This window comes from Ambystoma mexicanum, chromosome 4q (assembly GCF_040938575.1).
Source record: "Ambystoma mexicanum isolate Mex_15411 chromosome 4q, UKY_AmexF1_1, whole genome shotgun sequence".
NCBI classification, from domain to species: Eukaryota; Metazoa; Chordata; class Amphibia; order Caudata; family Ambystomatidae; genus Ambystoma; species Ambystoma mexicanum.
The window spans coordinates 841407120-841421934 of record NC_090928.1 but is presented as its reverse complement, the minus strand read 5'-3'; the positions used below and the strand labels follow the sequence as shown (position 1 = coordinate 841421934).

The window sequence follows — 14815 nt, the reverse complement described above, 5'->3', positions numbered from 1 at the left end:
AGATTTTCTAATGTACATACTATTAGTGTTGGAAAACAAAAGCATACCTGTAAATGAAATCTTCCAAATTGTGTACATGTGTAAACAAACATGCACTCTCTGTAACAAAATGATAGAGGAAGAAATCCCAAAGGAGCGATTTGTGTATATTTCCATACCAAATTGTGGGAGCATTCCATTTCAGCAACTTGTACAAAATGCAAACCATGGCAGATTATGTAATCGCTCTACCTTACTGATACAATCACATAGTGCCTACATAATATTTATGCTTCTATGTTATAATGCAGATGGCACCAAAAACAACTGCAAACTAACTGGATTTACACACGGTCAAATGTCACTTGGAAAGAAAACCTTTACAACAGTAGGAATAATCTACCATGCAGGAGCTACAACCAATGCAGGTCACTACACTGCATACATTAAAAAGAATTCTGGATGATTTAAATGTAATGATGGCACCATTACTCTAAAGCAGAGGTTGCCAGCTAACCTAACAAATGCGTATTTAATGTTCTTGAAGCCAAAATGTACGAAATAATGTGTACTTCAAAATTGTCAACAAAGTATGTGAAAGACTACAAACAGTTAGAATACGCCCACATGTATCTAACTACCCAACAGGATGGAAGAATGACACAAATAAATGATAATCACAGATTGTTGGAAACAAATGAACAGGTAGAATATGTCTATAGGTATCTAAGTGTTGGTAAAAATCGTCAGGAAGGCAACAAAGAAAACATTAATGGGAAAGATGAAGGAAACCGAATGTAATAACGACACAAATTAATGAGTATCAAAAATCTGTAGGAGCAAATGCTCAGTTAGAATACGCCTACAGGTATCTAACTGTTGTTAAAAATGGGAAGGAAGGCAACAAACATAACATTGATTAGAAAAATGAAGAAAACACTGAAAGGAAAAAATGAAGTACTTAGTTGCATAAGAAATGAAAGTTTTTTTTTAATACAACAAGGATTTTTTTCCCCAGACCCAAGGATTAGAAAAGCAAACACAGAAACTGAGCGCAATGCACAGTACATTGGTTAGTAAACTGCAAACGTTAACACACCTTTTTCTTTCATCACAGAAATGGAAAAAGTGATACTTCGGCCAAGTACAATAACCAATTTTTAAAAAATGTATGGATTCTGAACAAAGTAAGGAGTAAGTATATTGCAGGCATTTTCTACACATGGAAATGAACTCGTCTAATCTATGGTAGTGATATGCTGTAGTGCCTGTAGGCTGGCCTTTGATCTGCGGTAAGTAACCTACCACCTACGCCTTACAACCAAGTTTCAAGGAGTACAGTTCCTATCCACAACCATCGCTGCATATGTAAAACATGGTCCTTGTAAATTAGCTGCTTATAAATGTACTTTGCGGACCATTGTCTGCAGCCATGAAGTGAAGAAACAAGGGCATCAACACAACGACCACAATCCACCACACCCATATTAACTTGTAACTCCACTGCTTATGACTTCAGTCTTGTGTGCATGGGCTTTAGCCTTGCACCCAAGACTGCAGTGTCTCCCCACAACTACCTCGGTGATGTGTGGTAGTGGGGGTTATTCTATAGGTGTGTTATTGTTAAGTACCTCTGCCCAGAGGCTTCCCTCCTAGGCGTATGTCTGTAGATCTTATATGGGATGGGTGTGCAGTGTCTTCCAACTCTAGTACTTACCACTTTGTTCTTGGTTGCATGGCCTTTGGCCATGCACCCAAGACTGCACGCACTCCCCACAACTTGCCAATCAAAACGCAACACTACGGGTGTGTGCATGGGTGGCACATGTGGCGGTGGTTGTGGCCAGGGCCTACAGTCTTGTAAGTAAGGCCTTCGGCCATGCATCCAAGACTGTAGGCCCTGGCCACAACCACCGTAGCATGTGCCACCCATGGCGGCGTACTAATGAATATACTGATAACCATTAGAAAAAATAATGCATTCATAGCATGTTGTCAATTTCAATGTTCCCTAACACCACACGTGTCCTTACAAATCTAACAACTCCCCCGTGGACTGCACGGGCTGAAATACTGGCCTTATTGGACCCCTAATTTTCTATGCGTACAAGGAGGCCACAGGACATACGTCATAAATTAGGTTTAAGTGTACTATTGGTTGCATGGCCTTCGGCTCTGCACCCAAGACTGCAGAATCTCCCCACAACCACCTCGAAGTTCTTGGGTGCATGGCCTTTGGCTACGGTGGCAGTGGCCAGGGGCTACAGTGTTAACATATGGGTAAATAATGCACTTGTTCTGGGGGTCGGTTGTCATGATGTAATGTGTATGGACATCTTGTACGCACAGTACTCTTATACCTACTTAATGACATATGTTCTACGAACAGAAAAGGAGGGGTCCAATAAGGCCAGTATTTGAGCCCGTGCACTGCATGGGGGAGTTGTTACATTTGTAAGGACACGTGTGGTGTTAGGAAACATTGAAATTGCCTACATGCTGTGAATACATTACTGTTTCCAATGGCTATTATTATATTCATTAGAACGCTGCCATGGTTGGCACATCCTACGGTGGTTGTTGCCAGGGCCTAGAGTCTTGGATGCATGGCCATCGGCCGAAGGCCTTACTTCCAAGACTGTAGGCCCTGGCCACAATCACCGCCGCACGTGGCACCCATGCATACACCCCTTGTGTTGCATTTTCATTAGCAAGTTGTGGGGAGTGCGTGCAGTGTTGGGTGCTTTGACAATGCGGGTTACAATATTCCCTTATTGTAGATTTCCCTTTGGGTAAGTTGTAGTCACTTTGCTTGATCAGTGCCCCCTTTTGGCTTTGGCAATCCAGGTTACAATATTCTCCTATTCGACATCTCCCTTTTGGGAGGTCGCATTCACTTTGCTTGAGTATTGCCCCCTTTTGGCTTTGGCATTGCGGGTTAAAATAGTCTCCTATTCGACTTCTCTTAATAGGAGAGTTGTGCCCAGTTTACTTTAATTTAAAGGTATTCAAAAGGTGCATTCTTATGCAGCGGTCTACTTCAGATCGCCCCGGGGTCACCTGTATAGGGCCAACTCACCGGTATATCCTGGCGCCTTCTGAGTCTCTGCTTCTTCATTCGTCTGGACTTCCTTGGAGTTTGACAGCTCTGGTTAGCCTTTCTCTGTTCACGTTGTCTGTTAATGGATCTTTCACTGCTCTGCATGCGCTCTGGTGAAAACCTCCCACCGGGCGAGATGTAGGACACAGAGAGCTTCTCTCTCCCTTGGGACAGTTGGCCTCAATACCGATTCCCGCTGCGTGTCTTCTGCATCTTCCAGGAACCCCAACCTCAGCCACGTTCTCTGCATGGCGTCCAGCTGTCAGCACAGCAGCGGCACCCACTTCTGCTTCTTTCTGCTGCTTCTTCTTGGCCTGCACCAGAAAGGCCTTTAAATGTTTAAAGGTCCCACTCAGGTGTGGGTCATTACAACCACTAGACCGCTCATTACAGTTTGGCAACTCTGAACCCCTCTTCCTTATCTCAATGCTAAGAGCATTATGGGACGAAGTCCATAATGTTCTTAATTATTTTAAGATCATTTAATCCATTCTGTTTGAGTGATTTATAGGATGTACTTTTAAGGGAACATTGGAAAGAAAGTAATGGTTTTCCCTTAGGACTACATTGTGTTTGGATTATAAACCTATCTACTAAAAGTAGTTGTTTTAACTCCCTGGCCCTTATATACATTGTTTTCATGTTTACAAAAAGGGTTCCCATGCTGGACACCTTGGGTAAGTTTGGGAGGGGAGGCCCTACTGTGACAACATGCCATTAAATATTCAGGCATTATGAAAACCTTATCCTCATAAGAGGATGAATACAGCATCTCTCCTGACTGAGTCACCACTTCCCTTGATAGCCTTCTCCTCCCATGTGATCCTGCTTCCTAATACAACCGCCAGACTTAGGATCAGGTAGAGACTGCCTTCCCCTGGCCACATGGGAGGAGACTTTAGGCTAGGATGACTCTGCAGGATTCATCACGGTACTCTACCTGGTTCTCTTCTAACCCTGTTGCCATAACGGTAAAGAACCGCTGTAAAGAACCTAACATCCAAACCATGGTTCTCCAAGCTTAATACAGTGGCCCCGTTTGGACTTCAATAGGAAGTGTGAATTTTCCTCTGCGGCTTGTACTATATCTGAGGCATGATAAACCTTTCTATGCTATTCACTCACAAGTTCACGCATGAGGCTGCGTGTTTCCCTGCAGCACGGTTCACCAGTGATCATGCAGCGAAACCACTGGCATTTTTTCAAAATGCTTTCTGTATTTTCCTCTTCCAAATACAACCATTAATCCAGGTCAGACATCCAACGGGGGTGTCCAGAAGGACAGGGGCTACACAATGAGGGGGATGAGTTCCAAAATGGTGGATCAGACATGAAAGCTTGGCCAGGTCCTTAAGCCCAACTAAAGTGATTACTAGCAGCCAGTCACTACCCATTTCTCTCCCCAGGTGCATACCCTCAGAGAGTTCCCAGACCAACGGGAGGGCTACATAAACGCAGACCTCATACAGGCAGAGTAGTTGTTGGAATAGAAGCTGATGGCAGGGCTTGGTGGAGGTTAGAGTCAGAGGAAGGTCTTAGCATGAGGATAAAGAGCAGGGAGGAATTTGGAGGAGGCTGGATAGAAAGTGTGGAGTGTAGAGAAGGTTGGAGAGTTGGGGGAGATAATTCAGGAGGTTGTTTGGAAACATGAGTAGTTTGGCATATGAGAAAAGGAGGATGGTTGGAACCATCAGCAGGTGGATGGCGCAAGAGTGCAGGTGGTGGGTTGGGAACTCAAGGAGGAGTAATGAGATGTTTAATGGTGGTGAAGGTCAGGAGGTTGAAGGTGAAGACTACCAGGTGATGGATGGAGAAGACTATCAGGAGGGAGAGGAGTGAATGTGAAGGTGGTAGAAGAATTCCAGCAGAACGAGAACCTTGCTAGGGAGACTAGGAATGTTGAGGGCAAGCTTGGCCCGATGACTGAATTTATGGATGAGACGACAATCCGAAGGGATCAAGAAGAGGTGGGGGGGGAGCAAGTACATGTTGTGATGTCAGGGTGTAGAAGTACCGAGCAGGAGTAGAGGTGTTGAAGAGAGTTCTGTTCATGACTCTAAGGCAGAAAGGTTAAAAAGACACCCAACGACCACCCTGCTTTGCCTCAGTGGAAGCATCAGAAGGACACCCCAAAAGGAGCAAGGTAGAAGAATCTGTAAGAAGATTCAAGAATCCCTTTTCACCTGAGACTACGAATTAAGGGGTGAGGAAACCCTGAGACATGCAGTACATGTGCCAGACGTGTACCAAACCCTCACCCGCCCCAAAGTGACAGCAACTCAGAAAGAATGCAACAGAATCAACAACTTTTTCATTGAAAGAATTGACAAAATCTGACAGCTCATCAAATCAACCTCCCCAGCATTAGCCCCTCCTGCACCTAAAGCACACTGCCCCTCTGGAGTTAACTCTCTCTCCCGAACCTCCTAAAAAGACGCTTGACTCCCTCAAACCGACCCCCTACTATGTCATCCCGGCCTCCATCATTAAACAATTGATGGTACATTCCTCAAAGATTGTCTGATAAGACCACTTGAAAAAAACAACAGTGCACCCAGACAACCTGGCGAACTGGTAGCCCATTATGAATCTCCCGTTTATCGGCAAAATCTTGGAAAAAGTAGTTGCTGCACAACTACTTACCAGAATCGAACAACTAAACTCCTTAGCGACTATTACTCAGGGTTCCGCCCAAAGTGTAGAATTGAGGCAGGCACACTGCAGGTGGTGGAGGATGCCCTCTAAAATCATGGATAAGGGAGACTCGTGCCTCCTTGACCTCTCGCCTGCATTTGATGGTCGATCAGCGAATCCTCATCTTCCTCTGTGTTGGCAGGATAGGATTCTCTGGCACTGTCCTGAATTAGTTTACATGCTACCTCTCGAGCAGACACCAGGCCGTACAGAGGAACACCTGTTCTAACCGACTTCTATTCTCCTGCAGAGTTGCCTAGGTTCCAATATCTCATCAATCCTTTTATCCATTACATGGAGCTTTTGGGCACACTCCTTAAAGATCCCAATATACAGCCATTCACTTGGCACCCCTAAAAGCAGTCCACCATGCACAGCACATCTTATTACTAGCGCACAGAAATGGCACATAATCGCCCCTGTCCTTGGCAAACTATTTTGGCTTCCTCTCCAGGCTAGGATGATGTTCAAGACTGCAGGTATGATCTACAAAGCATTCCCGAGTAGTACCCCAATGTTCCTGGTGGCTAAGCTCCACAAATCTGGTGACACACGCTCTTCAAAACAGAAAATCGACCAACTGCCTCGAATCACAACTCTCATGCAAAGAGAGGACCCGCAAACAGTCCTCCTCTAGTCACACTTCCACCCTCTGGACTTGATCCCAGTATCAGCTTGGAATTCCCCCACAATTCTCCAGTTTCACAAGTCTCTCAAAATGTGGCTTTTTCAACAACAGGACTACTCCCAATGGATGCACAAATCGCTGATCACACTACTCCAGTACTGTTAAAAGGCGCTGTCTACCCACTCCCTGTATACCACTCTGCTGCTCTCGAGCTAGGTCCGCATTTTAACCAATAAAATACAATACAGTGGAAAAGAGTGTGTGAAATTCTGGGAAGCCCCCTTTATGAAAGTGGTCTCCAGGGTGCGTGAACCTCTCTTAACCAAACTTAAGTTGTCTGTAACTTCCCTCACTTTTTTTGGCGTGCCATTACTGTGTTGGTCATTCTAGATCAAATTCCCATAAATAAATTAATAAATTGAGTTTAACTTTTATTTCTGTCTTGGACAGGTTATCGATCCCTGGCACCGTGGCGATACTTCCTATACGATTCAGATTCTTCAGTCAACTTATCTTCTGCTCAGAGACAAGTGATATTTGTTTTTCACCACTGCCTAAAAAGTTACACTAGCTTCCTACCTGCTGCAGGAAATTATTTAAGATAATCTAGTTGGTGTTTTAATTCCGTCACTACTTCACACCTTATGTTGCAGCTACCCAGGGCATTATAAATTGGCAAATTAAATCTTCTGCTGATTTTCAACAGCAAACCTCTGTATCGGTAGTGGATGGTGAACCAGATTTTGAACTTTCTGCTACCTAGAAAAAAGGTCTCAAATGCTAAGGGCCAAGTGAAAAATGTATTAGATTCAGGAAGTGTCTGCTGCTGCTTTAGGAGGCCCTGCTGCCATTAGCCAAAGTAGGTTTGACACATGGAGAAGTAAATCACAGAGGCCACTCTTATTTGACCATTTAGGTCATGGTTCCTTCTGTACCAGGAAGAATATAGAGCAATAAGGTAGAATTATACACAACAGCACTTCCAGAAATCAATTAGTACTTCAAAAATATATTCATTTTATTAATAATCCATAAAATACAATTAAACACAATAAAAGTAGAACATTATAAAAATAAAGTGATAGTGACACCAAAAAAGGCTAATGATCTAATAGCAGCAATTAATTACTGATATATTGATGACATCAGTTTACTTCAGACTAAAGATTTACTTGACATTTAGAAATGAAGTATGATCAACAAGGATATCCATACAAATCTAGTATATCGAATTACTAGTTTTTTGCCTCGATATGTTTCAGTTCTCTCTTTCATCTCGAATTTTCTTCAGGAGGGTTTCTCAATTGGTCACTTGAACTTTATGATTTAATCTAAGATCATCATTCCAAAAAACGCCATTAATGGCACATTTATGATGGGAGTGCTGTTGGTAAAGGATAAAAACATGGTATAAGCCAATTGAGTGCTTAATATCTTAGCAGTCTAAATCTGCAAACACACAAGGTTGAAGAAAAAAAGTCTTTACCTCGCGTTAGAGTGGTCATAGTCTGGGTGAAATACTGGGTTCTTCTGCGATTCTCCAGTATAACTTCCGTCCCGAGGTGGACACAGTCTGGAAAATACATATTAATTGTATCAGACTACCTAAAGCAACCAGTCTCTATACATGTCTTCGTCTCAGAACGTTTCTGCAAGCCACATCTTATTTATCTATATAGGAAGAGTTTTAAAAAAATTACAAAAGAATCAGAATTCATGAGTTTCCTCTTGGTAATGATTGGAGGGATATGATGCCACGTGATGTGGAAAGTCTACGGTGGAGTAGATGGATACTCGAGCATACACAAAAGGCTCCTCAATTGTCTGTTGAATATGAGTAAGAACGGTCATGATCTCACAAGTAACTATTGGAATTCCAAAAGTTAGATTTACATTGAGGCCATAAATGGAGCTCAAGAGGGACTGCTTACCTGCCCCGATGGAAAAATGGAGATGGGTAGATTCATAAGGCGATCTTGTCCGGATCACGAATTAGTGTGGAAATCTCAAAGAAATAGATTCACGGCCGCCAACTAAAATAAATTGGAAAAGAACGACCTTTAATACATGTCTGGTAGGTCACATAGTCCAACTGCTATGCTGTGAACAACTATTGAGTCATTAGCGCGTCTCGGATGCCACTTTGTAGTGCATGGAGCTCTCTAGATCTCGGTCATAGTGTATGGGGCGCTCTACTGGTAAATGGTGGGTAGTAACTCTTCTTACCTTAAAGCAGTGAATCTGTACCAGCCATTATGTTAGCAGGATGGCCTGGTTTCCTGTTGCCACATGCTAATAGCTTTAGTTTCCTGTTTTAAGATGACCACTTTTTGCCCACGTATCAGTTGCTCTATAAACACTAATTAATAATTGCACTGGAGGATAGCTCAGGTTCAACTGGTTGGTCTTGAAAGCAAGACAACAGAGCAACACAGGTTTGAATCCCAGCCCTGCGTTTAGAGACTGGTCTCCGGTATTAAGCACGTTATAAAAGATGAATTAATGATCACCTCACAGTCCTTTTTACACAGGACATAGTGAGCCGCCTTCTTGAAACCCCTTTGACAGTAGAGAACACCTGGGAGTTTTTAACACATTTTTACTTTTTTCTTTAACATTTATATGAACCTTTTCTTACCTTTTTAATGCTATATTGCCTAATGTTTTTCATTGAGCTCTTTTGGATTCATTAATATTGACATACTGTAGATCCCAATGGAGTACAAAGATAGCAACGCCCACTTGATCTCTCGTTTTTGTAAAAGATGTCATCTTTGCTTTTCGTGTTATCATGTATTAATCTGTCATCAAGGGCATAACAAAGGATGAGTACAAATGTCACAGGATATACCAATAGTATTAAAACCAAATCTGTGGAAAAACAGTGGTCAGGGGTATGGCCAGAGCAATGGCAGAAGTTAGGTTTCACCAAAACCTTCCAGCTATAATTTTTTGTTTTGCTGTTGTCCATAGAGTGTGCTCCCCTTCAAGATCACATGGCTTCTAAGTTTAAAAAAGTGTTCTCATCCTGTCCTCTGTTGCTCTTGACTTGAAAACCTCACGTGCGTGACTGTGTTTTCTACCCGCCTGGGATTTATTTTAAAAAATATATTATTCCTGTTTCCATCTAGAGCTGTCCAAGCACTACAACCAGAAAGCAGCCTTGGAGCAGGAGCTCCCAACAGCCACAGAGAAGCTTCGAACGACCAATGACTGCATCTTGTCATCACTGGGCACTTTATCAAATGTAACAGGCAAGGTATTCCAAATTCTTTTGCTTTTTCACTGCTAAAAATGCCATTTTGTCTACTCAGCTGTGGAAGGCAGGAAAGTGGCTCATAAATTTAATTCAGAACAATATTGGGAGAGTCGTTGTGTTCCTTTACTTACAATTTTCTTTTTTGAAAACCCCTGTTGCTAGTGCTCTCTTAGGTATATACTGTACAAATAACGTGATTGATTGTGGAGCACCTTTATAAGGATGATAGCAAATAGAACCGCATGCAGTATTCTTAAAACAATGTATGGGTATGCTTCTCTCACTGCTGTTTAGGAATCAAACGAAATTCTTCACAAATTCAGCACAACATTTGTAAAAATACTTTTTAGCGTTTTTTTTCTTATTGGGGACATTGAAACGCACGTTTTTGGAATTTCACTCGTAAATAGTTATTCAAACATTGTTCTGTGCATCTGGGCATTACCAAATTTGAGCCCTTGCATTGGGCACACTGGGCCTCATTACAAGTTTGCCGGTCCGGTAACAACGGTGCTGGTAAGCTACCGGCACCATTGTTACCGGACCGGCAAACTACAGTTCTCCACGCAGGTGCATTTCAGCCCGCCGTCTCTGACCTGGTGCGCGGACCGTCTCCTGCTCGCAGAACTCGACGGATGCACTAGCACTATTCAGAAATGGTGCCGGTGCATCCGTCCTCCCCATTCCCATTGAGTCCAATGGGACTCAAATGGGAATAGGGAATAATTAATACTGGCACCCGGCAATGGGGATTTACCTTTACCTTAATGCCCCGGTAAGTCCCCATTGCCAGGTGCCGGTAAATTCATGACTCCGGTATTTACCAGCACGGATACTGCAAGGGTCATAATGAGGCCCATTGTCCTAATAAATGTATGTGTATTTTAGCAAACCAAAGTGCTCCTTCATTATTCATTTTCATCCATGGCCAAGAAGTCAGAAATAATCACTTGTTTGAAAGCCAAAAAATAAATGATATGGAGAAGTTGTGGTATATCTTTTACATCAGATAAACACTTTGCCAATTTCTTATGAGGCATACTAAAATGTAATGAGTTAATGAGCAGCCAACGAAAGAAATTAACGTGGCAGAATTAACCAAGGCAAAACTGAATTTATCAGCCAGTTGTGTGTATGTGTGCATTCCATATCTCTCTGTATAGTGGTCTGTGTCAAAAATGACACCCTAATATTCGACTAGATAGGACCCCCAGACGACTGTGAAAGTGGGGTGCCATGTTCACATGAAAGGATATTTGTGTTTTCTTCAGATGTGAGTTAAGCATCAGCATCTGTTTACTAATTTAAGTGGCACTCATATGTGGGCAATGCCCTGTGGCTGTTCAGGCTGTGAGCAGTGTATTCCCTTCCCACCAGTGATTTCAAGCCCCTTCCTTTGATAAATGTGGCCACAGTGACAATCCTGGAAAGCATGCACAGTCTGGAACTGTTTTGCAATTCACTGAGTGAACACTTCAGTGAGGTTACCAGCATGAGGAAAAGAAGAGCAGCATGACCTTGGGTGAAAAGTGGAGGGAGCAGTGAAGATCCTGCCTATTATGATTATGAAATTAATATATATGCTTCTTGATCAATAGATATGTGGGCAAGAAGATCCACCCACTTTTATTCGCATACAAGTAATGTTAGATAATGGAATGACCCCACAGAAAATGTCCAGTACGAAGTTGTATTGTGGAAAGAAACATATAGGGAAAAATGAACATGCATTATTAAACAAGAATCATCAGTGTCCCACATAAAAAGCGAGAGTGTGATAATTATATACAGATTTGACTACATAGAAGTCTTTAAGCAAATTCAAGTTGTTTTCAGTGGGGGAGTTTTTTCACTTTTGGGACTAGTGTATGAATGTGATTTTAGTGTTTGAATACTGTGACACATGTTTTAAATTATGCCTTTATTTACCATACATTTTTCTTTCTTGTAATTGAGAATGTGTTATTAAATTATATTGATCACTATTTAGTGTTGGAATGAATCAGTCCTTTGATTAACAATGTATTCGTATATAGATAACACATGTTGATCCTCGTAATTATTATTTGTATAGAGAGTCCCAGTGTTAATAGGAGGAACCCAGGGATAAGACTCTGCCTGGAGCCTGCATAAGTGACAGTGCTGATCTTGCTGTCTTTAATGGTCTCAAGAGAACCTCTGTTCATGGACGCTATCCCTGAGGACCTCAAAAGAGCTGTCTACCGCTGAAGTGCTGTTTGTCCTTCATGGGCTTTGTACCAAAGAAGCACTATGTACTCTGAAAATGCTGTGCGCGTCATAAACCCCAAAGCTTCTGTGAACCATAAAATAATGTGGGAAACAATTTTTGGGGGAAAAGCAATATTTGAAACTGCCTCACTGAAAAGGATTTCCCAGATGAGCAGTAAGAGAAACCTCTACCGAGCCTTCATTGATGGCAAACAACTGCAGCACTGTGACCACTGACCTGCTGCAGAAGGGGAAAGCACTGCATTTCCTAAAACCTGCAAACTTTAGAGATGTTTTTAATCCTGAAACCTTTAGATTGAGAAAGGCATAGGCTCAATAGAAAGTCTGTAACAGATATGAGCTAGAAGTGCATTGAAATACAATATCCTGAACGAAGAAGACTGAAATCCTCTGAAACTGACCTCGTATTATCTCAGATAATCTGCCTTGAAGGAAGGAAACAAACAAGTAAAGGGCCAACTATCAAATAGACACCTACTGACTGGAGAAGAAGATGTTAAGTCTGTTGTATTTAAAGCCACTAACATGTTAAGCAGTTTGAACAGGTAGGGCCCTTCATGCTAACAGCCTTAAATGCCTTGTACTATTCAATTAGTAAAATGTGTCATGTGCCTGGGTCTGAAACTGGGTGGGACCAGATGAAGCATCTGAAAGATGTCCAGGGGGATTGTAGCTTTCTAACTACAGTGTTCTCTTGATGCAGGTTACTTAATGGTACCCCAAAAGAGATCTCTGCAGGGGTTGTAGTCTGTGGGGCCTCTGAGCTTCAGTTTCACTGATGACTGGAATTCTTGGAGTCGAGGAGGCGATAGGGTCACAGGTAGTGATGCACCGTAGAAGGTCTCGGCTGCTGAAGAAAGAGCAGAGATTTGTCTTGTGGTAGATAGCTTGGACAATAAATGTTACAGCAGCAAGCTGTAAAGGAATGGCTCTGGATGAACTCTTGTTATACAGAATCTTGGGCTTGGGGCACAGTTGGCACAGGTAGGCATGACCTCACACAGATTTGGGATGTGTAGTGGTGCTGCCTGTAGCCCCTAACAGCTCAAACATGTTTGTGAGTGTTATATCATGTTAAAAACATTTTTAAAGCGTTGCCTTCACCAACTAGGGCATTGTGGCGCTAAGAAAGTAGAAACTGTAAAGGAAGCTGGCAAAAAACTAAGCTGGACTCAGACTGAAAACAAAAAAGTCTTCAAGGCATGCCTAAATGACCAATGGTCACAAATCCTGCGAAGGAACAGTGGAACGGAGTTCCACAACTGTGCAGCGGCCACTGAAAAGGAGTGACCTCCCACATGAGAATGCTTAAAATGAAAGACAAGTATACACAGGGAAGTGGAAGAATGCAGAAAACGGGAAGGAAAGTCCTGACAAAATTATTCAGGCCCCATTTTGGAAAAGGCCCAATAAGTTTGGACACTGCGAACCAGTGCATGGCATTCGAGATCAGGCGAGGTAGGAGAGTAACTGGCAGCACCGGTGGCCAGCCTGGCTGCAGTTTTTTGAAGAATGTCTCGGGAGGATAGCTTGGGTGCAATGTGCTCACCTTGGAAGCAAGACGACACGGAGCACCACAGGTTCGATCCCCGGTTCCGCCCTTAGAATCCTGGGTATTAAGCGCGTTATAAATAACATATAATTTGCAGTCGATGAAGAAGTAAAGCCGGTTGTGCGAGAAAGAGTTACAGCAATCCAAGCATCCTGACGTTGGAGAAGATACAACCAGGAAACGAATGAGGGCAGGTTAAGGTAAAACTTTACGAAGATCTGCAGTTTAAAATGAACAGACTAACACACTAACCTGGGCCTGCATAGACAGCGAAGCAGAAAGCTTCACACCCAGGTTCATAGCCACTGCAGAAGGTAGTAGAAGGGGGCCAAGTTCATCAGGCCAGAAGGCCCAAAACCAAACGATTAGGACCTCAGTTTTCTCGCCATTAAGGCAAAGCCAGTTGTTTCCCATTCAGTGATGGATGGCAGACTAGCAAGAGCGACAACACTCAGTAGCGGGGAGAGAAAGATGAAGCTGCACCAAGATCTGAGTGTCATCTGTGTATGAGTAACACTGATAACCAAAAGAGTGAATCAGTTTAATAAGAGGCTGAATATAGAAATTAAAAAGAAGAGGGTAAAGAGCAGAGCCCTGAGGAACACCACAAGTGAGGGGCCTTGGAGATGAGATAAATAGAGAAAGAGAGAGAGAGAGAGAGACTGAGAGTGATCAGAAAGAAATGACAGAAACCAGTCCAGGACCGAGCCAGAGATACCTGCCAATGGCAGCCTCTCAATGAGGATGCCATGGTCCACCGTGTCAAATGCGGTGGAAGGTTGAGCAGGATCAGGGCTCCGATACCACCCTGATCCACAATCTGGGCCAAATCATTAACTGCAGACACCAGGACCAATTCAGTTCCCCGACTGGTCCAAAACCCGGACTGTAAAGGGTCAAGAAATCCAGAGTCAAGAAATGAGCGAAGAAGAGGGGTGATCAAAACTTCCAAAAGTTTCATAGGAAAGGAAAGAAGGGAGATGGGGTGGAAATTAGAAGAAATAGAGGGATCCGATTAGACTTTTTAAGAAGAGAAAGTGTTGCAGGAATGTGACTATTAGCAAAAGACAATTTAAACGCAGTGGAGACCAGAGCTGCAGTAGCAGGAATTATAGTTTTCAGAATGCTGAGCGGTATCGAGTCTCCAGGGGAAGCCGATTTCAAGCTTTGAGTAGCTTAGATGACATCGGAGTCATGAAAGACCAGAAAAGTGGACCAGGAAAGGGAAGGCTGCCTAGGTACAGTAACATCTACTGTCGGAATCAACAAAACCATGTGGCTGACAATCTTGCGGGCAATCATCTGCCAGATAATAACATTTTTGTCATAAAAGAATATAGAAAGTGAATCACA

At 42.9% G+C, this 14815-nt stretch overlaps 1 protein-coding gene across 2 annotated transcripts in view; it reads left to right on the top strand.

The window, feature by feature from the left end:
* The window catches only part of PPP1R21 (protein phosphatase 1 regulatory subunit 21), a 1307116-nt gene that overhangs the window by 507137 nt on the left and 785164 nt on the right, over window positions 1–14815 (top strand). For both annotated transcript variants that reach the window (XM_069608410.1, XM_069608409.1), the window contains one exon: window positions 9533–9660. In XM_069608410.1, coding sequence (XP_069464511.1) covers window positions 9533–9660 — 128 coding nt within the window. The remainder of the gene's footprint in view (window positions 1–9532; window positions 9661–14815) is intronic.